At 39.7% G+C, this 26040-nt stretch overlaps 1 protein-coding gene across 2 annotated transcripts; it reads right to left on the reverse strand.

Moving 5' to 3' along the window:
* Positions 1 to 4569: 4569 nt before the first annotated feature.
* RBP3 (retinol binding protein 3) lies at positions 4570 to 25306 on the reverse strand. Of its 2 annotated transcripts, XM_031607710.2 has the most exons (4): positions 16410 to 19457; positions 9844 to 10034; positions 7216 to 7358; positions 4570 to 5454 (listed from the first exon to the last, which is right to left on the reverse strand). In XM_031607710.2, the coding sequence occupies exons 1-4, from the start codon at positions 19455 to 19457 to the stop codon at positions 5126 to 5128; spliced, it is 3711 nt and encodes a 1236-aa protein (XP_031463570.2). In that variant the 3' UTR covers positions 4570 to 5125. The 2 variants fall into 2 exon arrangements, with proteins under 2 accessions (XP_031463570.2, XP_090000742.1); XM_090144616.1 differs by lacking the exons at positions 4570 to 5454; positions 7216 to 7358 and adding an exon at positions 25265 to 25306 and having other exon boundaries at positions 9504 to 10034; positions 16410 to 19410.
* Positions 25307 to 26040: the final 734 nt, after the last annotated feature.

The following is a 26040-nucleotide window of genomic DNA, read 5'->3' on the forward strand; positions in this document are numbered from 1 at the left end:
TAAGGCAGGAAACTGTATTCTTCCCACTATACTGCTGTTCAACATTAATACATTAGCATGTATATACATAGCATCCCTATTAGCATAAACATTTGACATATTGTAGGCCAACCACTAGCTGTGCACTCCAGCTTTATTTTCCAACATAAAGTGATTAAATCTTTACACTATGTCTTCAAATTCAGAAGACATAAATTGAGACTGGAGATCTGGTTGGATTCCATGTCAATGGTGGAAGCTCTTTCACCTGAGTCATTGAAAACCAAAGGGAACAAAAGCTTTGAAACACGTAGCACAGGGAACGACCTTGCACTGAGTAGGAGATGATGTGGTTTCCTCCTAATCTTTCAATCTCCATTTTGTGTCCAATAACATTTACTGTGTAAGGAACATATTTATGGCAAGGTTTCACAGGCCAAATTTCACTCCATCTGGTTTTGTCTGGGTGCCAGCCAATTTGCTGTGAAAAGTCAGTGTCCATAAAGCGTAATAAAGGACTCTATAGTGTAACTGCGTTCATATGCAGTTAGGGTTATAGTTCCCATTAGTAGTTTAGGCCAAATTATGACCTCACTTATTCCAGTGCAAATCTAGAATAATTCCACGTTGCTACTCCTGATTTACATCAATGACTTTCAGATCAGTCTTGCCACGTGTAAATAAGACTGAATGTTGTTTGGTACCACTGCTGCCAAATGTTCATCTCTCTGCTTACTGAAAAATATTGTGTTTTGTTAACAGTTGTATGTTAGAAACTTCAGAGTTCTTCTGGAAAAGACAGGATCAATTGTGTAATGCTTCTTGATTCTTTATGTTGGTGCATTGCTTAAGCACTGTCTACTCCAAGGGCCTGTTTTTTCCAGTAGACTGCACCTACCTAGGCCAGAATGAAACTGTGCCAGACCTAACTGGATGGATGTTTTTGCTGACCCCTGGTTGATATAAGTCATCTTGAGAAAGTGTGGAATATTGGCCCCTGATAATAAGCTGCCAAGTCTTCACACCTCATCCAATAGTGTGTTAGACCTGAATAGTCAGAGCTCTCAGCAGTAATTGAACTTCTTCATTCTGCTTATGGCATGAAGCTTATGCAAACAACAAGATAACAGAGAGACTTTCTGTATCTCATGAAGCTTATTTCTTTGCTGAAAAAATAAATGAAAAAAGGAAACTCCTACCCAGCTTCTTTGTAGGCTCAGCCACATCATACACCAATGACAGATATCTAAATAAATGCCTTCTGTACATAGAGAAGCAAGAGAAACAGTTATGAAGCATGACAAGGCTGGTTGGAGATTAAAAAAAGTGAAGAGGATAGGTTTTTAATCAGCTTTTCTTCTGATACCATGCTCACCTCCTCTCCTAGAGTTGCAGGAGCAGCACAGTTTGGTACTAGCACGTAAAGGCAGTGATTTTCTTCTTGCATACCAGAAACCCCACTGCAGGGAAGCGTTTGCTATTCTGCCTTGCCCGTTTCAGGTTGGCTCAAAGACTGAATGAAAACAAATTGTTTTTTTTACACTGAAGACCAAAGCATTTTGTGAAGTAAGATCTGTTTACACACACAGCTGTCCAATATCACATTCTGTTGCAAGCTACACCTGTGCCAACATCAGAGCAAAATGGCACAGATGTCAACAGAACCAGAACTTGATTCCCTATGTGTAAAATACATTTCTGTGCAAAGCCCCTCGTGCAGTTGGGAGGGGATGTCTTTTATGTGTTTCACATTTAACTGATTGTCTCATTTAAGTCAGGTTACATAAACCATTTGGCTTATTCAAGAATTTTGGAGATTTTATTTCTTTATATGAAAATATTCATATTAAAGCTGACTGAACTAAGATAGCACAGGCAGAAGGAAACCTAATGAGACAAAAAAAAAGAAGTATCCTGTAATTGGGTCATGTTGGAAGGTTTTTTCTTATGACTGGAAGTCTAAGCATTCAAACTGGGACAGATGAAAGAAAATCCTGCTGAAGAAAAGGCACTCCTTTAGAGCAGGGGGTTCTTGAATAAATGCAGGGACTTGAGGAATGCATGAAGCTAATCCTTCAGTCTCGCAGCGTAATGCTATGATTTGACAGCAGGAATCTGTATGTTTTCTACAACTAGAGATATTCTGAGGAAAAAAATAACATTTTTCACTAAATTCTTAGATGCAGTCTGTGAATTCCCTACGGTCTACAGTTTGAAAACTGGGCTAGGGTGCCTTTTGTGGTGTGATCAGTTGGGTCTGCTTTAGAAACACTGTCTAGAGAGCAAGAACACACCATTCTGTAGTGCAAAAAATGAATAGTTTGCCTGTCAATTCTTGGTCAGAGTCCTGTGAACTCTAAAATGAGGTGGATCATACAGCTAGAAGGCCTGATATACTCATTCATTTCTTGCTTCCTTTGAAGGGAACATTAGCAGAATTAACCATTAGAAAATTGTTCTAGAATGGATGGTAGGAAATGGTGCTACAAACTCTTAAGCTTCCATCTCAGCTCTGAAATCAGAAGAGAGAAGAGTGGTGGTTTTAGTATATTTCCTGTTGTGTAAAAAGCTGGAAGAGCACTTCAGTCCATTTATAAGACAACTTCTGTCTAACCTAAACCACAAACCATCTATTTTTTATAACTGATTTCATTCATAGTTTGATGATGATGTAGCCTTTCAATGCAGTGTAATTTTCTATACAATTACTTTCTATTGAGGGAGTATTACAGCATTATTGATATCAAATGGAGTCACCAGTAAATGCATTTTCTTTTCTTGTTTTCCCAACTACATTCCAATCATTAAACTTTTATTGTTCAAAAGTACTTATCATATTACTTCGGCAAAGAAATAATTTGCTGTTTGTGCCCATCTGGTATACTATTTGGTCTCTGAACAGATGACACAGTTTATAAATGTCGTGTTTGAGAACCACTACTCTTTGCACATGACAGCACAACAGATTATGCTGAGGAAAAAAGCATATCTTGATCATTTAGATTATTAAGGAAGCTTCAAAGACATTAGAAGGAATACACCAGCGTTTACTCATTCATTGACTACCCCAGACTTTTCCTTATTAAGTATCTTTAATATTCTTCATATATATATCGCTTCACACAAAACGCTCTATGAGTTTTAATGCATTTAAATGGCTCTACAACACTGAGAAATCCAACAACTGGCTACTGAATAAAAATCAGAGTACAAAAATAACTCAGAAGAGTCCAGGCTAGTGATCGCAATAACAGTAACTGAAATGATGAACAAGCAGCAAAAAAGATGCAAAGTCTACTTTGTTGTTAAAATGATTTTAGTGATTACTAAAAGAGATCTCTGCATTAGATGTTTAAACATGATTTATGAAAAATGGCAGCTACTCACAAATGATCAAGCAAAGAGCAATGTATAACCACTACAGCTACTAATTGGTGACATTTAGGAGCACCATATTTCTAAGTTAATTGCCTTAAAGCTGGCATTTTGCAGATGTGAGGAATCTAGATATCTATATTAGAGTTATACACATTTCTAAATCATTACAAAGAGAGATGGTTAGATAAGAATTGTAAGAATGGAGGGTATTGAATAGGTTCATTCCAATAACCCTGTTAATTGCCCTGAAATACGCTATCACTTAACTAGTTTGCTAGCTGGGCACATAGGATATTTCTTTGTTTTCTTCTTGTCTTTGGGGCAAAGCACACAGTAATCTGTTTTTAGTCTTAAGTCCATACAGTTATTTTCCCTGAGCGTTGATCTGAGCACTGGATGAAAGAGACAACGCTCTGCCCTTCTACTCATTCCCCATTCCTCTGCCAAACTCTAAGGGAGTAGCAGATATGCATTAGGAGTATGGGCAATTCTGGCAGACTGGGAAGGTTGTACAATCAACAAACATACGATTAGCAGAGTGGCATGGTTAGGCAGGTATTTTACAGGTCACATAACTAGAAGGATTATCATTTATTTTCAGTTATCCCTTTTCACTGTGAAAACGCTCACCAGTGTCCTAGACTCACAGAAAAACTCCAAAGGGAGTGATCTCCAGAAAGAGATCCTTCCCCAGCGACAGTCAGCCCTTAAATGGGGTCTAGGATAGGTGCAGCCAGGCTCCACCCTTTCCAGTCACACAGCTGAATCATCTTCACCTGTGCTCCCATGGCTGACTTGATGCTTGCCTCAGGTGATGAATCAGTGGTTCAGGCTGTGATTCAACAGTTCCCATACACTGGTACATCTAATGAAGAAATGGAGAAGACACTTAGGTCTTGAAGTTTGGAAAACAAACCGTCAAAACTACTGTTAATTCTTCATTAAGATGTACAAATGAGAACATGCACATCTTCCAGAAGGAGCAGGTATGTCTTTTCTGCCCTTGCATAAATGCTTTAAGGTGGTTTGTGTGCCTTTCATACTGACAACTGGGATTTTCTAATGAACCAAAGGAAATCTCTGTTATTTGCAGTAAAATCTTAGGAAAAAACAGACAGTGCAAAAACAAACATTTACATTTGACCACAGGAGAGAAATCCAGCTACCCCACTGATATATCCAATTATCTTAACCATGTCCAGAAAGAGCTGAGTTCCTCAGAATGGGCTAAAAAACCAGCATGTTAAAAGCAGAGTCACTTAGAAATATGTACAGGGAAAAACTATTGAAATTGAACTCAAGTTCCCACTCCTTTCTAGGGTTTGCATTTGGAGAGATGGCTTTCTTCCCTGAGGAAACAGATTACCAAAAAGTTCATTCAAGAAATGAGATTCCATTGCAAAGCCTCCCTCTCCTGCTAGGAATTCAGATTCACTTCTGTTGCCCATAACAGCATAATTCCCAAGGTTTGTGAATTATTTTTAGTTGCAGAAATTATTTCTCCTGATGGAACAGAGTTCTTGGGCAGTAAACAAATAGGTAACATATAGAGAAACACCTGTAACCTTCTCATCCTCTTACATGCAAACATACACATCCTGTTAGATATCTGTGGTCTCAATTTTGCATTAGTTACTGAAACTAGAAGTAAGTCTTGCTCTGGGCTCCAAAACCCATTGTTGGTTCAGCTCATGAGAGTGCAAATCCATCAGACTCCTTTGAAAATTACAGCTACCTACTTTTTTGAGAAGCACATGCCGCTGTTGGACTATCTTGAGCTGTGCAGGTGAGCACTGAGTACCTCCTTTGCTTTGATGAGGGCTGTTACCGCTGGTGTTTCCATGTGAGGGGGCACCCCTTTCCCTTCCCAAGAAGTGCTCTCTGCAGAGATGACTGATCGTGCAGTGGGGATGATGATGTAGAAGTTGGTATCATCTACTTGGTATGTCTGTGGGGAATGGGACCCACCACTGGTCTGTTCCCCAATAATGAGAGCTCTGCCCAGCCTCTTCATTATGAAGACAAACTCCTCAGCAGCCCCAGCTGTCACAGCACTGGTGAGGATTATCAGTCCTTTCTGGGAGCCATACCTCTCCCCTGCCAGAAAGGACAAAAAGCATCACAAAGTTTGGCCATTTTCAGAGGTTTATTCGTGCAGCTAAGCCAACGTATACTTAACTCCCTTCTTGCTATTAATAAGCAAAGAATTTTGAAAACCTACTTTGTATCTATGATATTATTAAATCATTTTTTCCCTATTCCAGCCTCTACAGTGTAAAAAAGACTGTCACTCTGTGTGGTGTTCTTGTGCCACCAGTTTCTAATATGAGCTCCAACAGCTGGGAGGCCAGCTCATGGTTACTACTTCTGACTTGGACTTCCACTGGAGCTTGTGGAGCAGTGGGATATGCAGGTGAAGAAAACAACCTTTTTCACTGCCCCATCAGGAGTACACAAAACTCAGCCAGCATCTTCAATTACATTCTCATCTCTGCTCTAGGAACATGGCTGTCATCATGCTTAGCCTCCAAACTATGCAGGCGGCATTTTATGAAACTATAATTACAGTGGTTTCCCACAGGCTTTTTATAGTCTATAAATGGAAGCTGTTGCACAGCCTTTGTCCCAGGCCCTTCAACAAATACCCCCTTATTTTTTTCTGTCAGCTAAGTTTTTTCATTCTTTTACATAAACCATCTGATGGAGTAGTTCTCTTTAATCGTATTTTCAATATATATGAGTACACCGAGTACTTTTTGAAAGCTTAGATCATTGAAAATATGACCAATGTGTCGTAAATGGGACTTGATAACTTGAAAGTTACTTAAAACTGCTTTAAAAATGTCATTCTTTAACTTAAGTAAATCTAATTCTCATACTAAGCTATAAGAGAGGGGCCAATAGCATGGTAATTAATTTTCACACCATCTTTGGTCTTCTCATTTCACTGTAGACTTAATATCCATTAGAAGACCTTTTCACAGTAGATATATACAATACAGGACCAGATCCAGCTCCTTTGAAGTTAATACGAGTCTGCCTGTTCTCTTTGATGGGAACTGGAATGTGTCCATAGTAATCATACCCCCTTAGCACAGCCCACCTCTAACTTTCTGAGAGAATAGATGGACCCTGCAGCCAGCCACAAAGTTTAACTGTTTCAGTATACTCAAAGCCAGTAACTGCAGATACCACGTGACACCTCTTTCAGAAGTGTCTCAGCTTTAAAGGGGAAAAGAATTAAAACCAGTATTTAAAGCTGTCCAGTTCTCTAACTACACTTTATGAGCACTGAAGATCTCTCTCCCTGCATGTTGCAGCATCCCTTCAACTTCTGTGGACAATGGGGTAGGGTGTGACACATCACCAAGTGGTCCAAATGCACTCAGATGTGTAGAATTTAATGCCTCTCTTTTGCTCTTGCCATCTCTAGACAAATTGGGCTACTGCCTGTATTCTCATCTTCTGAAATAGTATCTGAAGATCACGTAGGTAGAAACTGAAGTGCTACAGGTAAAACTAAGTAAGTATTGGAAGAGATACTACTGGAAGTTTAAGCAGCAAGAGATTTATTTTTGTCAGCTTCATAGTAGTAAGTCATAATTGCTGTCTACTGTATTCAGCTAAATTCTGGGGACCAGTTAGTAAACTTCTTCATCAAACATACTACACTGCTAGGAATTATTTAGGATAGCATTAGAGAAGGGCTGAGAAGCACATTTTTGTTACATCTTGAGCTAATTGTAGCAGGTGCTTTCATCTAATGAGTTATAATATCTAATGGTGCCCTCTTAAAGGACCTCTAACGAGGAATACCTGAAACGTGAAACTACTCTGAAAATAAATTGTCATTCTCACCTCTGAGCTGTGGCTGGGTCCATATTTCCTTTACTGAGTCACTGGGTCTGTCATAAACTTTGTCCAGTAGAACTTGATGTCCTTCATCGAAGAAATATGAGCATAAGATTGGTACGGAATTGGTGTAACCTCCAATATTGTACCTTTTCAGAAATTTAGAATATTAAGAAAACAAGTGAAAATTTGTTGCAGATATTAAATCTCCCTTCCAAGTACATAATTACTAGGAATACTTAAGGTTACATTTTGATGTGTTTACATTCATTCTCCCCCATCAGCAGAAACAAAGTCCCATCTAACAGGCTGGAATTGTTACTGCCTATAGTTGTCTACAAATGCAAACAGAACACAGAAAAGTCTGTTTTTCTCTCGATTCTCTTGGGAAAAAAAAAAAAGAAAAAAAAAAACAGAAAGTACACAATGGCTTTTAATTTGTAGAAAAATATCAGTTTTGTTATTCTTCTTTGAAGAAGAACAGTGTCACTGACTTAGGCAGTGTGAATACATAGCTAACCTTAAGGACAAAGCAGCTGTCACTGCACGGAGTTAGGAGGCAGTGATCTGAGTTATCGCCAAAAAAGCCAAGTCTTGCCACCTCTATTGGTGATAACAGACTGGCCAAGGTGGAGGAGCACTGATATTTGTTGTCTTCTTGCTGCAGAGTCCAAGAGGATTCATTTGACTATCAGAAATAGCCAAGAGGTCAACATGTCCTCATGCTCTTTGAAGAAAGGAAAAAGGTATTTAAGGTACGTTTTCCCATCTAGCCTCATATACACTGCATTGCCAACCTCATGCAGAACAGAAGTATGCACCCAGAGAGAAACCAGGCAGCAAGATGACAGAGCAGCTGCCTGCCCTGTAGTGTATGCCTCACAGACTTGAACTGGTGAAGTCTAGAAGATTTTGAAGGAAAAGCAAATGTCAGACATCTCCCTCCTCTGCAAACATCAGTTTAGAGGCTTCTCCAATTATCATACTTGTTGTCAAGAAAAAGAGACATGGCTGATGATGAACACGATACATTTTGACAAGACAATAGAAATAGAGCAATGCTGGAGAGCCCTTCCTGGGACTCTCCAGGGCAGAAAAACTGCAGAAACTTTAGTCAGTAATGCTAACTGAGCAGCTGTGAGAATTTTAATTCAACTCTTTCGGGCAAGATATTCCTTCACTACAGAATTCTTGTGTGACATTAGGAAAGATATCTAGTTTACCGATGTCTTTGTTCTCTGTGCTGTGATAATTAAAAATATGGAGTTGGTGAGTAGCCAGGGAGGGGAACTTGTAAGGTGAGAGACATTATGTATTACAGTTGATCCTATGCAAAATTGGAATTATCAGTTTTGCCTTAAAGTAATCATGCTGACTTAGGTAGAGTTTCAAAATGTAAAATGCTTGGGGTTCTTTTTATATGATTTCAGAGACTGAGACTTCTTGGTGCTCCCAGATCTGCTTTTTCAAAGGGGTGGAAATAAGATAAAGGTGAAAAAACAAAGCAAGCAAAGAAAAAGACTATCCTGAGACCACTTCTTACCTGGGTCGTGGCATCATCCTTGCTGTTTTGTTGGCCCTGGCAAGAGTACTGACTTGTGAGAAACCAGGGCAAGAAAAGTGAAAGCCCTGGTCCTATCTCAAGTCTATTTAAAGGTAGCAATATCTTTGCTTAAGCCAATTTCAGTGCCAGGTGATTTTGATTGACTGTTATGCTGCCTCATTTGTACTAACATAGTAGGAGCTGTGCTCATCTTTTCCTGCATATGCTGCAAATCCCAGAAGAAAATTAAGAAAGTTGACAACTTTTGAAAGACTCATTATAGCAATAAACAGAAATTGTTCCAGCATTAAAAACTGGCTCTTTTTAATTGTTATTTATAATGTTTTGGGCTTACAAACTTTTAAAAACAAAGCAAGGGAATAAACTATAGGAATATTTCATGGAAAATGCACCCTTCTGGTATTCATCTGCACTGATAGCTGACAACAAATGGATGCCATCTTCTGGCTTATTAAACTTTGAGCACTGTTGACACACTGGGGTGTCCAACACAGTCCCGAAAGAGAAGGCACAGGATTGCTGCACAGCAGGGTCTAGGAGTGCCAGAGTATCTTTCAGGCAAGAGAATGCCCTAAGGCCACTCTTGTGCTCTGTGCACAAGAGTCATTCTGTACAAGGCTGACTGCCCAGCATAATTTGGCACTGCAGTTATGGCAGTCTAAATGCTGTAACAGGCTTACGCATGATCTGTTTGTTTGACCGTTTGACTTGACCACTGCCTGCAGTGAAATATTTAATTAGGCCATACATATATAATTAATACAAGACACATGCAGAGTTAGATTAGAAAGAAATCAGAGAAAGAATACAGATGTGAGGTCCAGGATTGCGTCCTGCAGCATATCCCGTAGATTTGCCTATTTAGTTTTAAACATCTCAAGTGATGGTACAGTTTCTCTTGAGATATACTTCCAGACTGTTATTGTTTTCTTTGGCTGATTTCCTTTTCTCATTTAATTCCAGTAATATTACTCCGTAAACAGGACGGTAAGCCATGGAAAGCTAATTCACTGTTACAAATAAAATGCTGTTTCAAAAGAGGTTTGGTTATTTGCTATTCAAAGGTTTACCTCATGTCTATGATTAATGCATCTGTGTGAGCAATTTTCTTCCAAACATGCTCTACTAGTAGATCAGACACCTGGGTTAGAAGTTCACAGTCTCCAAACATATCAAATCTCAGATAGCCGATGTTGTTTTCCAATACGTTTGTGTGGAATGAAAATTTAATCAGATCTTCAAAAACTTCTGGGGAAGGGATCTGAAAGAGTTTGGAAAAACAAAACAAATCATTAGCTGGCACTGATAGCTTGGTACAAGATTTAAAAAGAATTCTGTGAGTCAGGAATAGCCCAGGTGGGACACACCTAAGGAACTGACCAAATTTGAAGAATGATAAGTAACAATATTATTTAACTTAGTTTAGCATAGGTTGCTTTGCCCAGTATCGGATCCCTCAATAGCATGTCAAGAAACTGCATCAGGCCTCCATTTGTCAAGTCTCAGTTTATTTTTCTAAAATACAGGAATTGCCTTGGGCCAAAGAGACCAAGAAGCCCACAAAAACCACCCCTGCAGCATAAGTCATCATCACAGATCTGCCACCCAACTCTTTGTTTCCTCCAGCAATTCTTTTCAAGGAAGGCATTCAGGGCTTTTTTAGTCTCTTGATTAGGCTTAGCTGACAAACAGCTGTGGGCTACAGGTGAAACCGTTCCCAGCCACTGATAACAAGCCAGCCTCTGTGACAGTGAGGGACTTCATGTGTTGGGCATGTGCTGGCATGATAATGAGGTAGACATCTGTTAAGTCTTTTTATATGGTGGCCTTGTGCCTGGAATTTCACATGTTAGGCTGTGATTAATTTCGTTTTTGTTTATCTGGATGTTATTAAACAGCAGACATTTTTCTCATAGCAAAGCATAGCCAACTAATAAAGTTGTTCTAGTAACCCTATATTATTTGGAGACAAAGTCTGTTGCTATTGCCAAACTTATGTTTTGCATACATATTTCTGAAAACTGAAGACTCTCCAGCTTACAGAGATAAGGCTTTGGTATATATATTACTTATGTGACCTTTTGCAATGTGGGCTTTTCTCCTCAGGGTCTTTGTGAAAATGGCTGTATACTTGGTTTTTAATCAGTTTCTTTTTTTGCTATAGCTCAGCCCCAGGCAATCCACAGCTTTATAGCGAACAGAACAAAGAATCAGCAATGCCACATGAGAAGTGCTCTCCCAATTTGCAAGTGATCCAGAACTTGGGAGTCACCTGTACTTGACACAGTTTAAGCACGTTACCTTTACCTTGGAGAGTATTACCTAATGTAATACTCTCTCCTGGCTGCCCTGAACTTCTTCAGCATTCATTATATATGCCAAAATTTCAACAACTAATTCAAAAGTTTTGCTGGCCAATAGTTGTTGATCTAATGCTGAGAGTGAACTCAATTGAGCCCTCTTCTGTACTTTCTTTCTTATTATTTGTAAAAGTAACCACTGTATCTTGACTGTAAACATATAAGTCTGAGCTTCTCAGTTTGTCATTTCCAATTCAATTCCCAGTGACAGCAATGCTGCTTGATCTACCCACTGTACTTTGATTAACAAATCACAGTTTTGAAGAATATATCCAGCATGCCCTGCATTGTTCTGACAGAGCTTATTTCTAGTTCAGAGGTACTAGTCCCCTCAGGAGAAAAAAAATCACCACTCACTGGTAACATGCAAATAAAATTGATGTGGTACTCTCAGCCACTTACCAGTGATATTAGTTGAATACTCACATTTCTTACTTCTCTTATAAAATAATTGCAAGATTCTCACCCAGAAGCATGCTGATCAAGAATAATCCTTCTGTCTACCTGGTAATATTTTTTTTCTACATGTTATTTAGGGCTAGAAAAATGCATCAGTATACATCTATTCCAAATGCTCTAAAAGGAAGTCAGACAAAAAACACTTTCTTAAAACAAAAACAACAAGAAAACAACCCCCTAATTTTTAAAGAGAGGAGAAGGCTGGGATTGACATTATAAAGTTACTTACTGTCTTGGAAAACCGTAGGTTCGTGACACTGACACACAGGTTGCATGCTGCTGGTATCTCAGGAGGTGAGCCTACTTTCAGAAACCAACAGTATAACTTCCTTTGGAAGGCAGGACTATGTATGAAGGTCAAAGACAAGCTGGGACAGGATGCAGCTGAGACTAAGATTCTGCTCAGTTAGGCAGTGTTTACATACAAATGACTTGATGGTTAAATATAAATCCTCAGGTGCCTTAAGAACAGTATAAGCAATCTGGCTAGAGTAAAGGACCTCCAAGCTAACATCACTTAATCCAAGAAGAATTTTTTTGTTAACTATATGGGGTATCCAGTTCTATTCCACAATCACCTTCCACATATACATGGCCTAAGTAGAACATGTAGTGTGACACAAGACCTGGATTGCTGCCCTGGGAAACGTGCATGGATTTTCATCACTGACTCATACACCAACCATAGGCAAATTGCTTTAACAGTTGAACTTCTTGCTTCCTTTCTCTCCTTTCACCTCTCCCCTAAGCCGTTTTGTTTATTTAAACAGAAACTGCATTTTCATAGTTAATTTCATTTCAGTAATTTCATGCTGGTCATTGTGGTTTAACTATTATCTCTATTAAGGCTGCTAGTGCTATCAACTTCCAGATTAAAATATCATCAACTAACCTCCTGTTGTTGCAAATCCAAAGGCTGGCATAAGAACCACAAGATCTTGGGGCAGGGTGGGGATGTTGTTTCTTTCCTTTTCAGAATACCATTGGATACCTTACAATCTAAAAGGAAACCATCCAGCCTAGTAGATTCCTCAGCTCAAGAACTGAGCAGGATCAGCAATCTCCCTGAAAGCTGCTTCTCACTTGCTCTCAAAAACTTCCAGTGACAGAGACACATTCCTCTTCAGTCAATCCAGCCCAGTATGTCACTAACTTTACAAGATGATCCTATCATCTTGTGTAAACACTCTAAATTTACAGCTTTCTGCAGTTTAAGTGCGTTACATCTTGGCCTGTTCAACACAGACAGGGAAACAGATTACTCCCTTCATATTTAAAATCACCTCTTATCTATGTGAAAACTGGTTTTGTGTATCCTCTGTTTTCTCTTGAATAAAAATCTCAAATCCTTTAAAATTTTCCAAGACAACTCTTGCCCACTCTTAACTTCTATTCCTATTTCCTGGGCTCTTCTCACTTGGGCCACAACTTTCCAGAAGAGTATTGCACAAGACTGGGTACTGTGCACTCCAACTGACTCTTTAGAGTAAAATGTAGCAGAAGGCTTTGCATGTTTTACTGATTAGATTTGTGCTTATCCATACCATATTCATGATGATTATTTTTTTACTGCAAAAACTTCCCTTTGTGAAATTGTGTTCAGATTGTGAACTCTGTAGGACCCATACACTTTTGTACAGAGCTCCTTCCAAAAAACCCATTTTCCTCTCAGAGTAATGCAGTCAATTTCTCTCACTCTAGAAACTGTAAAAATCTTGCATATGCAGTTATTTAACCCCATCCAACTTTTCACAGATGATTTCTACAATTTTTCTGGGTCATGTCTTTGAATCCTTATTCTGTCCTTCATTGTGCTGGAATGGAGAGGTTACCATAAGCAAGAGCTGAAATGCACTGGGACAGCTCTCTGAGAAGGATTAAAAGAGGTTATTTAAGGGTGTCAGTCTACGGTGGGAGAGTGCAGGGCAGAGTAAGCAGCTGTACTTTCGCCCTGCAATGGGCTGCTCAGCACAGCAGCACACCAGCCTGCTGTGACAACATACAGCTTTCATTGCAAACCAGACAGCAAAAGGTTAAAGTATTGTTATTTTCTAGCCTGGAATACCCTGGAAGATTACATTGGAAAGTATGATTCTCGGCTAAGTTTTGAGTTGTCATCTACCACCCATTAAAAATCCATAATACATAAAATTTACATAAGTTTTATGTATTAAATGTAAATAGAGGCAACTCTACTTTAACATTAATGACAATGCATTTGAGAAACACGGGTCTCTTATGAGGCTAGAATAGCTACCAAAGGAGTATTCATCCCCTCAAAGAACTCTGCCTTACAAGCAAAACCTCTTCTCACAAAACGTAGATGCAACATTTGCCTCTGGGAAGTCTGACTTAGGAAAGTGGCATTTATGCAGCAGAGATCTCCGGCTAGCATTGACCTTGTTGCTGTCGTGGAGGAGATGTATTCAGTACCCAGTATTATGCTTCAGCAGCTCTTCTAGTGTAGCAGATACAAAGGTCTACATGCCTTTTGCTCATCTGTCTCCCGTGTCCCATCCCATTCTTTCTGCAGTTATTCATCGTCACTTTCATTTAATTGTGTTGGATCTGCTTCACTGTCAAGGTCGTTATCAAGAAATCCCGCTGTTAGGGGAAAGGGTGGCTGGAAGGTTGGTAGCGCAAAGGAAAAAGCAGCTCTTTGATTATTAAGGAATGAACATAATACAGATTAAAGAGCCACTGTGCTCCTGTTTATAACTGTCCAAAAAAAAAAAAAAAGATGAATTTATAATTGCATTTAATGCTATTATGTAAACCTCACAATAATCTCAAGTCATTTGCTCTCTGGGATATGGGAATGGGGAATTTCTGAAATGATCTACAGAAAGCATTCCTCTTGGCTTTGCGAAAGCAAGGCAGAATCAATTATCCTGTAAGGGGAGTCAAGAAGAGACAGGGACAGCATGGGAAAAAAAAAGAAAGGGTTGAGGAAATGAAGGTACCTCTGCTGTCCAAAGGTCCTTCTTTTTCTACTTCTATCTCAAGGAACAACCCTTACTTCAAATTTTAGTTGACTCACTCTCTTTTGAGAAAAAACATCTCAATGGTACTTTCTGATCTCTTGTCATCCCAGACTCATCAAGTTCAGTAAACTGGGAATACCTCCTCCTTTGGCTGCTATTCTAGCCTCATAAGAGAGCCATGCTTCTCCTCTGTTCTGTATATGTTATTCCCCTTGAAGAAGTCTCATTTTTGTCCAGATTTTCATGCACGCTGCTGTGATTTCCTTCATACTGATATACCCCCCCGAACTTTTCTAACCATTTTGCTTGACAGAGTTGAGGTAAATATGGGTATTAATTAGCATAATAGCATTTCCCCATTAGCTCTATCAGAATTAGAATTTCAGATCATGTAAAAAACAAGATTTTTCTACATTCTGTTCTCAGCATTCAAGGCATGAATAAAATAATTTTTAATAAGAATAGATGACAAAATCCATTAGGAGACTACAGAGAATATGGTGACTAAGTTGCAGAACGGGGATACATAACCGCTATTAGTCTGTTAATAATTTAGCAGAAGGCACTGTCAAAAATCCGTTTGGAGAGAAATTTTCTACACCCAATAATGTAAGAGAGGAAGAGCAATGATGGAATAGAAAACACAATCCTTTACTTAACAGTTTCCATTTAAGCATTTTTCTTATTTGATGTTGCTTTTTTTTTTTTTCTTTTAATAATTTTGCTTGGAGGTAAAAATTCTTGTCTAACAAACTTGAAAAAATGCCCTCCCCTAAAAATGCTTAGATTTTATCCCTGACCTTTGTTTTGGAGATAATACCACAGAGATCACACTCACCTTAATTAATGCATGCCCAAAATTTCAGAGGGTAGGAGCCCACAGATTTTCTTCCCCAGGGAACATTCAATAGTTACCTGACATTTGGTATACTCTGTTTTACTGAGAAAGCAAATACAGTCTCTTCAAAATGTAATTTTATGAGTCCCTGTGGAAACGACGTCTCTGATAGTCGTGCTAAAGCAGAAGCCAGAAAGATGCTAACTCCATCCAAGAAAGGGATCAGGTTATCCTAACCCTCTCTTTAATTTGAACATGGAATTATAACAAGTGCTCCTGGGAGCTCCCTCCAGCACAACAATGAACAAGAAAGATTGCCAAGGCAGACCAGTGTATAAATAGGCAGGCTCAGAACAAAGCACAGACTGTTATGCAAACCATCCAGAAAGAACAAAAGGAGATTATTAAAAATAAATTTCTCCCAAGAGTCACCTAACTTCTAGCAGATACTTCTTCCAAAGTATTTCTAGCTCACTGGGAGACTATCTGATGCTGTGCATAAGATGCAATCACAACAACTTTTCACCACTGATACAAAAGGAGTGGTTTATTATTCTGGTATAACAGAGTTAGAAGAGAGATATGGCAATTTTACGTATTAAAAATCCACTGCAAAATGTGATCATATGTTTTGCAAGTATATGAACTTACTCTGGACCAACTAAGTTTTTCTCAGGCTCCAAACTCATTTTTTATCAGTAGTTTTCTGTGTTAATTTATTACAGCTTGAAAAACCTTAGTACTTTTCTGTGTCAGGAAGTGATGAGGTATTTTCTCTCCATTATAGAAGCCCTGCATCAGAATCTTTACTTGTGATAGATGGCTACTGATGGAGCAGACAAGGCTGTTGTCTCCAGAATGCATGCAACCAGAACTATCATCTACTACCACAAGCTACTACCCTGACTTGTCTTAGCGTAAGACAGAGTACAGAGCCCGCTCAGGCACTGACTTCTAGCTGGCATAAATATAGCTGAATACGAAAACGACTGTACCTCTTTTGGTGCAATCCCTGGAATGCTGTCTTTGGCATGTTCAGGGATGTAGAGAATTTTCAGGTGTTCATCATCAGAAAGAGCTTGCAAGATTGCAGTCAACTTCTTGGCCAGCTCCTTTTCGGAATTTATCCTTTTGTAATTTTCTTTGTTGATGCTTTTGGTGAGGTTGGATGCTATATCAGTCCCAATGTCTACAAAAGCATAATTTTCTGCCACAAGCTTACCTACAGTTTTCACTGCCTGTGGCACCTGGGCGCGCAGGTTGGCAATGTGCTGAGCTACAGCCAAGGCTTCGCTGGCTTGGATGGTGATATGTGGCTCTGTTCCAGACACACTCCACACTTTGCCAGTGACTGGGCTGAGCACCACTTGGCTAGGGATGGAGGCATATAAGGAGCTGTTGCTGACTCGGTAAATACCCACTGAGAGGGAACCACCTACTGTGGGCTCACCAATAACTGTGGCACGGTGTAGGTCCTTCATAGATCGAATGAAGGCTTCAGCTGCTGAGCCACTCATATGGCTTGTTAGGATGTAGATGTCCTTGAGGGAGCCATATCTCTTGCCAGTAACCTTGGGGAGAGTCCACACCTCTGTGCTGCGGGAGGTACTACGATCAAAGACAGTGTAGAGGTGTTGACGAGGTTCAGGCTCAAAGAAATAGGAACAAAGTATTGGGACAGCAGTGGAGTAGCCACCTGTATTGTATCTCATGTCAATAATCATGGCATCTGTGTCAACCAGCTTGTTCCAGACCATCTCCACCAGCTGAGGTCCAATTGCTTTTACAGTTTCTGCCTCAGCCATCATATCAAAGCGAAGGTATCCCAGATTGCCTGGCAATACCTCAATTTTGAAGAGTGCATCAATAATATAGCTGAGTTCCTCAGGGCTGGGAATCATGTTGGGAAGTTGTTCTTCTAGTGTTGGTTCCACATGGCTGTGGAAAACATGAAGCCGATGATCCCCTGATGCCTCCTGCAAGTCACTGGTAAGCTGGGAAGCCAATGTCTCAAAGTCTACAGCTGATCGATAACCTCCTTGAACTCGTTTGGTGCTGAGCATAACACTGGCCTTTTCAGCCACTTCTGGGATGGCATAGTAAGCCTCTAGAAGCCGCCCAGTACTCTCCAAAAGCATCCCCATTTTCCTGTGAAAAGCTAGCACCTCTTCTGCCTTCTCCAGTGCATCCTCAGCCAACACTATGGCATCAGGCACAACACCACCACCCATCCAGCTTTCCCCATGGTTGTCAATGAAGGTGATAACTGGGACTGTGATGGTTAGGCCACAAGTTATTCCTTGCTCAGGCTGCAGCAGAGGGAAGGTACGGGTATGTGAGAGGCTACCTGCTGTGATCTCACCAATCAGCGTGGCACGGCCTAGTGATTGCATTAGGTAAGCAAACTCCTCAGCAGCTGTAGCAGTGTGGCGACTGGTGAGCACGTAGATGCCACGCTGAGCTCCGTAGGTTTGGGCCAGCAGTTCTGCCTGGCTGTTATGTTCTTGTGTGTGGTTGGTGCGCCTGTCATAGGTTGTGAAGAGATGGACAGGGCCAGCAGTAGGATCTTGGAAGTAAGAGATCAACACAGGCACAGCAGAGGAGGAAGGGCCACCAGGGTTGTAACGTAGGTCCATGATCAGGTTGTCTGTATTTTGGAGAGGCTCCCAGACTTTTTTTACAATGTAAGGTCCCAGCTTATCAAGAACAGAGGCATCAGCAAACTCATCAAAGCGCATGTAGCCCACATTGCCTGGCAACACTGACACTTTGAAGACTGTGTCCACCAAGGCATGCAGCAATTGCTCATTATCAGGTAAATTGGCTGCCATTGCAATTGGCATCTCAGCAGGTGGGGCAGCAGTTTCACCAGGCATCGTGGCTCGGACCAACAGACGAGGGTCCTCAGATAAGGTCTGCATCTCAGTGTTGAGCTTGGTGGCCAGGTCCTCTGCTGACTGCACAGAAGAGAAGTCAGAGGTAGCAAGGTGCCGCAGCAGCACTGGCACTCGCTCCACTAAGCTGTAATAGTCCTTTAATATATCTGCGAGGCGACTTAGAGTGCCAGGCACAGCTCTGCGCACTTCCAGGATGTCCAAGGATTTCTGCAAGGCTTGCTCTGCCTCAGAAACCACACATGGCATCACCCCACTCACTTCCCAGCTCTGTCCACCCCCACTCAAGGGGCTGATAGATCGCGACACAGGAACCATCATGTAGAAATTAGAAGGGCCAATACGTAACTTCTGGATGTCCAGCGAGCCCCCAGCTGTCTTCTCCCCAACAATGATAGCTCTGCTCATGTGCTTCAGGATGTAAGCCACATCTTCAGCCACTCCTGTGGTGTGATGACTGATCAAAACTATGACGTCCTTGTCTTTGCTGTATCTCTCTCCCAACACTTTTGGCAATGTCCAGATCTCTGTAGTGGTGTTGGAAGGCCGATTGTATACAGTCTCAATATGTAGCATCTTGTCTGCTTCATGCAAGTATGAGATAAGGAAGGGAATTCCAGAGATCTGACCTCCAGTGCTGTAACGAAGATCTATCACCAAGGCAGATGTATTTATCAGCGTCTTCCATACCTTGTCCACCAGAAAAGCTCCAACTTTCTCCACAACTTCCTGTCCTATGACATAATCAATCCTCAGGTAGCCAACATTTCCTTCCAGCTTGTCATATATGACTACATGTTCAATAAGACTCAGGAGTTGTTCCCGAGTGAGGTAAGTTTCAGCTTCTTGTTTAGGAGCTGCATGAGGCGATGGCTCATAGGAAATTACCAGTCTTGGATCATTCAGAGCACCCTGCACTCCAGCTGTCAAGACATTGGCCAGCATTTTTGGATCAGAAATGTCCAGGATCTCCCCACTCTTGATGGCTTGCTCAATGGCTTCTTGCATTCCCACTAGGTTTTCAGGATAGCAGTAGTTATCCAGTAGGACTTTAGCCATGTCCAGCACAAGGGTTGGCTGGAAGATTTCCTCTGCAGATATGCTGCAAATGATCAGAACAGAAAACAGGAATAAATATGTTCCAATCATTTTGAATGGAATAAAAAGAAAATATACGTAAGAAAATTCAAAAACTCTTATCTGTCAGAATGATCACAGCTCTCTGCTGTTCCTGTTTGTGAATCACACTGAAGTCTCTGCATAGCGTACGGGTGCACCAAACAGATAAAAATCTTTTATCTGCATTAAACCTTTAATCTCATTAAAATGGAGTGCATCATCCGAAGTACACTAATAGATGAAGTTCAGCTTCTTGCTGCTTTACAGACATCTTATGAAACAGTAACAAACTTCAATCATCAAGGAATATCCTTCTGGTTATTCTAGTTGTTTTCAAAAAGTAATACATTGCCTGACTTATTCTAGCAGTGGATTGCTTAAATCCAAATCTTTGATCTTAACCACAATTAGAGCAGCAGTCATAGAGTCTTTCACCATTATTTATGAAAAGCTTATAACCAGTAGATTTTTCTGTAATTTAGTTGTATCAATATTTAATGTTTTTTTCAGAAGTTGTTGACGATACATTTTCTTTGGTGTTTTTCAGTGTGTGCTGCTAAGGGCTGCTTTATCCTTCTGACTAAGAGCTCCAAACAAGGAACTCCAGACATTTGAAACAGCTCATAAAATCCAAGGTAATGACAGCCTGTTAATTTTTATGCTGAGAATTGCCAGCATTTTAAATAGGGCTTTGAACTACATTCGCTTCAGTGTAATGCAGCTAAATGTGAGGTGACTTTAATCTTCATAATTTGCACTCAATTAGGATTTACTTGTAATACTATTGAGTAACATATGGTCATGTCTGATGACAGCTCCCAGCCAATAGACTTTAGGCTCAACATACTAAAATAGAACGTGGGGGGTTGTTTTCCTCTGTTCACAATGTACTTGGGACCCTATTGTATTAAGTGCTTGAAAGGATCAGAATATAGAGTATACAGCTTCAGGCTGTACCCATGTAAATTATCAGCACCCAGAGCTACAGTATGACATGCCAAAAACATACAAGAGCAGATTCCTGGATTTTAAATCTGAAATAAGTTACTACTTCAGTCAATCTGCTTGCAAGAGATAGCTGAAGGTATTGACTAGGAAAATGTGGGAAAAGCATGCTTTTGCACTACTTTAAAAATGTTACTTGTTGCCACATACAAAATTAACCAGAGAGGAGAGTCTAAAACTGATCTATCCCAGCTGGGAACATTGTGTTGGTGTCATGAATAAGGCTGGCCTGAAACACAGATCAACCACTCATATGAAGTTTAGTGCAGAACTTTCTGGACCATTCAGTAATAGTAATGAAAGAATTTTGTGAAGCTCCTTCCTTTAACATGTCTGTATACCTAGTCTATATATGTCAATACTAGTCTACTCACGATGCTGTATAATCCCATGCTTGATTTATAGCTGTGTGTATGGAAATATACAAATGATGGAAAATAAAACTTATTCATGGAACACTTTTCCTCCCCATATCATGATTTTTTTTTTTTTTTTTAGAAAATCTCAACCACTACATGAACTTTTGGGGGAAAAATTATTTTGAATCTATTATTTTGTTCTTGAAAATTTATGCATTTCTTCTGAATAAACCAAACAAAGGGGCATCAAGCAGAAATTCTGACCATAAATCAGGCAGAGAAGTTATACAGATATATTTTTTTTTATTATTTTTTTAAATTCTTTCTCCTTGAGAACACAGGGACTAGAGGAACTTACTGAATCACAGAATGGACAGGGTTGGAAGGGACCTCAAGGATCATGAATCTCCAACCCCCTGTCACATGCAGGGCCACCAACCTCCTCATTTAATACTAGACCAGGCTGCCCAGGGCCCCATCCAATCTGACCTTGAACACTTACAGGGACGAGGCATCCACAACCTCTCTGGGCAGCCTGTTCCAGCACCTCATCACTCTGTCTATAAAGAACTTCCCCCTGACATCCAACCTGAATCTCCCATCCCTCAACTTGAAACCATTTCCCCTTATCCTGCAGTTATCCACCCTTTCAGAGTTGATTCCCCTCCCCTCTGTAGGCTCCTTTTAGGTATCAAAATGCTGCAATGAGGTCACCCCACAGCCTTCTTTTCTCCAGGCTGAACAAGCCCAGCTCCCTCAGCCTGTCTTCATAGGGGAGGTGCTCCAGTCCCCTGATCATCTTGGTGGCCCTCCTCTGGACCCTTGCCAACAGCTCCCTGTCTTTTTTGTACTGGGGGCTCCACACTTGGACGCAGTATTCCAGATGGGGCCTCACAAGAGCAGAGTAGAGGGGAACAATCACCTCCCTGTCCCTGCTGGCTACCCTTCTTTTGATGGAGCCCAGGATAGCATTTGCCTTCCGAGCCACAAGGGCACACTGCTGGCTCATATTAAGTTTTTCATCTATCAAAACCCCAGGTCCCACTCCACAGGGCTGCTCTCAAGGACTGCTCCTTCCAGTTTGTATGGATGCTTGGGATTCTCCAGACCAAGTGCAAAACTCTGCAGTTCGCCATGTTGAACCTCATCAGGTTCATCCTGGCCCACCCTTCCAGCCTGTCGAGGTCCCTCTGAATGGTATCCCTTCCTTCTACTGTGTCGACCGCACCACTCAGGTTGGTGTCATCAGCAAACTTGCTGAGGGTGCACTCGATTTTGTCAGATAGCATGTTTAAAGAATATAAGAGGAAGCAATTTTCATGCAAAGCATAATTAAATTTTCAAAACTTATTGCTAGAGGATTTGTGAGCACCTAAAGTATGTGAGCTAAGAATTAATTTGCACAAATTAATGGAGAATAAACTCATTTGGCTTCAGTCTAGTTGCACTCATGTTTAGGAAGTTCTTAATTGGATATGTGCAGAAGCCAGAATGTTGTACTACAAAAAAGGCTAATTTACACTCCTGTTAATACTCTTGAATATCCCTGTGGGTTACCATCAGAAATAAAGCCTATTTTACAGAAAAATCTAACTCAAGTTCTTATCTTAAACCTTTCCTCTATTTTATGAAAAATATTCAGTTTTTTTTCCAACAAGTTATCTATAACAAGTTATCTCATTCAATTTTGGATTCATTCAGAAAAGAATTAGTATTCTAGATAAAAATTCTAAATCAGTATTCATGACATCATTTTGGTGTCTTTTTTTTTTTGTTTGTTTGTTTTTTTTAATTTAAATCTTAGATTCTATCATAAAAACACTGAATGCAAGCTTAGAGCATCATGGCAGTGGGTGCCATGGGTGCCATGGGTTCCAGGATGTGCCAACCTTAATCATAGGTAATCTGTACAGCAGTGAATATAAGTGCTGGAGTCCTCAGAAACAATTTAAGCAGTTTGGCCTGTTCTGCTCTTTTCAGCCCACTTACAAATTTCAGGACCTGAAGTATTTATCTAAACCAACAAAATTCTGTGGGGTTTTTTAAAAATGAAGAATAAGAAAGTATGACATTTAAATGTTATGAAGATTGTCATGTCTATACAGTGATTTTATAGGTATTATGTTAAAAAAAATAAAATCAATCCAACAAAGGCAACATTTACATAAAGCTAAGAGTCCATTAGACTCTTCAGTCTTTTTTGCTCATTAGCAAAACCCTAAACCAAGAAGTGCTATTACACATAAAAATTAAATCTTCATTTTTAAAAAGTGTAGCTGCTTCCCTAGTCAAACAAGGGCACTGTGATATAGTTAAAACTGTTGCTGATAACACGTAAATATATAATTAACCTCCAAGTATGCCATGGCAGTGTGGTGTGTGCCTGATTGGTAGAGAAACCAGAGATTCAGATGTGTTACATCTTAGTTTGGAGTGGAGTGAGAGAGTTGGCTGCTCTATATTGTCACAATGTGTGATACCCACCACAGAACTTAATCCATGACATTATCACCAGCTTGCATTGCTCTTCTTTCTTTCTTCCTGCAAAGGATAACCCAGCATTCCAGGACAAAGTAGCTTGAATAAAAATGCTCTAGCAAAACCACATTTTGTACAGAAGTTGACATTTGAGCTCAAGGATTTATTGCCAGAGCTATGTTTATTCCTCATGTGGACAATGCAGTGGCTAAGGCCTCAGAAAATGGGCTTCTGTTTCTAGCTCTGCCACTACCCTACTGAAATGACTTCCAGCAAATTGAGTACTATTGCTTTTCTAACCCAAGGCTCCTTGGGTTGTAAAGTCCTGAGGACAAAGAATATCTTTTGCTACATTGATGTCCACCACATACCCTTCCCTTCCTCCCTAACTCAGACAGGGTCTCTAAATGCTATTAACACAGGAATAGTCTGATGTACTGCTGTATATCACTTCAGTAGATTAAATACATCTCAAACTTCATAAATCCATACTTTAATTCTGAAGCACCACACACTCAACATACTAACTAAGGCAGGGAATTTTTGAAATTAGACCACTAGCAACTGCGATTGCATGGACACACAGTCTTAATTCTGATATACTACACTTTGAAGTGCTTAACTTTAACTTTATTTCTACCATCTTTCAATTGATTTGAAAATGAAGATATCAATTAACTAATTTTGTATTGATGGAAAAAGAAGCAGAACAATTTAGGAAAAAAGTGATATGTAAAACAATGAAGTAAAAATGCGTAAACATGAAGGGTTTAGATATTTTGCCTACTAGGCTAGGGGGTTGAGGGTTTTTTTCATGAGTCCCCTTTTCTACTTCTGAATTTCCTTCTTCCTTTTACTCCTGCTGGGTGCTAGATGAGGGCATGCCCAGGAGCCAGGGAACAGAGTTACAAAATGGATCCATTGTGACAAGAATTGAGAAGAAAAGTACAATAATCCATATCCCTAAGAATATGTCAGGAGGGATCTCTATTTCTGTCTGTTTGTACAGTAGCTTTAAGCATACAGCTTTCTATCCCACAAAAAAGAATGACATTGCATGTTTATGGAATACACACAGTATTTTCTTTTTCAAGTCTTCAGAACATAGCAAATGAAGGACAACTATAATATATAAAAATATTTATGAAGCATAGAATAGTGTTGGAAATAAGGTGAAAGTATTAACTATTAGAACTGGAGAAGGTTAAAGTTTCTGAATTTCATGAAACTAACTCCATTTTATAATGCAGACCACAGTAAATCTTCAAATTTTTTTTTTTTTTTTTTTTTTTTTTGAGAAGGGCCTTCTTTCTGTGACTTCCCTTGTTAGAACACAAATTAATGCAACTTGAAATGAAAAGGGATTATTCAAACTACTTCACTGTAACTTCCTGTGAAAGGCATGTCATAGGACATTGTAGATGTAATATGTGAGATGTTAGTATTCACTTCATCTCATTCTGAATATAACAGACATAGTTGAACAGTCATGAAGACCATCCTCAGAAAGAAGGTGGCAAAAAACCCAAAGAATTTTTTTTTAATGAGGATATTTATGTCAGAAAACTGCTTTCCATAGTAAAGTGTGCTCTATATCCTCCATTAAACTCAATACATGTATTTACTGTCCAGAACTTAAGGAATCATTTCCTGAGATTCGCAATATTCTTCTCCAATATAGCCTTACTCAGAGATGAGAAGTCAGGAAATAGCCCTTTCCTACATGTAAGACCATAAGACTTCAGCAGGAATGTTTTCTGCTTTTTTTCTCCTTCTTATACTTACTGTGCATTGTAGCATGTTCTAAAGACTTTCATATTAGAAAGGCTAGGTTTTCAGCTGAGGTTTTTAAAAAGGTGGGATTTTAAGAAATACATCATAATGCGATAGAAAGAGTAACAAGATAGCAGAGCAGCAAGGTCTTAAGCTATAGCAAATGAGGATCCACTTAAATACAAGACAGCAGGTACAGAAAGAAGAAAAAATTCTGCCTACCTTCCAAAAGCCTAGAATACCCTCAGGTAGGCAAGGATCTCCAGAAGAGATGTTCTCACCTCCACTGCCACCCCTTAAATGAGATCTGGGAAGGGGTGGATCCTGGCTTTACCCCCTCTAGTCACTCAGGTGCATTGCCTCCACCTAAGCTCTTCAGGGTTGGCTCCACCTTCCTAACAGGTGCTCAGTAACTGGTTCAAGTGGTGACAGCATTTTCACAACATGCATATAAAGAATTATAGTTTGCTTCCTCTTATAAAAGCCAAGGTATGCTAAGATCCTATTGCTTAATGTATTTCTCTAGTTTGATGTGTATTTTCCCTTGTGCTTTTTTGCTTTTGCCCTTTAATGTTAGTGTTCTGAAATAAACCTCATTTCATACTGCAACTGTGAAATAAACACTTTAACTAATGTGTATGACTTAAAAGTGGAACAGGGTATTCTTCTACACTACAGTTATGTTTGTGTTCTCTTGCACTGATTTGATATTCATCATTCATTGCTACCTTGTAATTCTTCGTAAGTGTTGTTAGACGTATTATGATAATCCTTGTATGGTGTGGATACTTCTGGCTTTGGAGAATAACAATTTACTTCTTGTTTGATAGAAGGAACTTATATTTTTATAAAATATGCTGTGTAATGCAGTTCTGTTCACTGAAGTCTTGCTATATGGTTCCAAAATATAATACTACCATCATATTTCATTTCTAGTATTATTCAAGCTAAAAAACTATTTTGATCTTAGCTTTGAGCCAAACTCAACAACTCAGGCC

This window comes from Phasianus colchicus, chromosome 8, assembly GCF_987193195.1.
Source record: "Phasianus colchicus chromosome 8, bPhaCol1.hap1.1, whole genome shotgun sequence".
In the NCBI taxonomy this organism is placed as follows: domain Eukaryota; kingdom Metazoa; phylum Chordata; class Aves; order Galliformes; family Phasianidae; genus Phasianus; species Phasianus colchicus.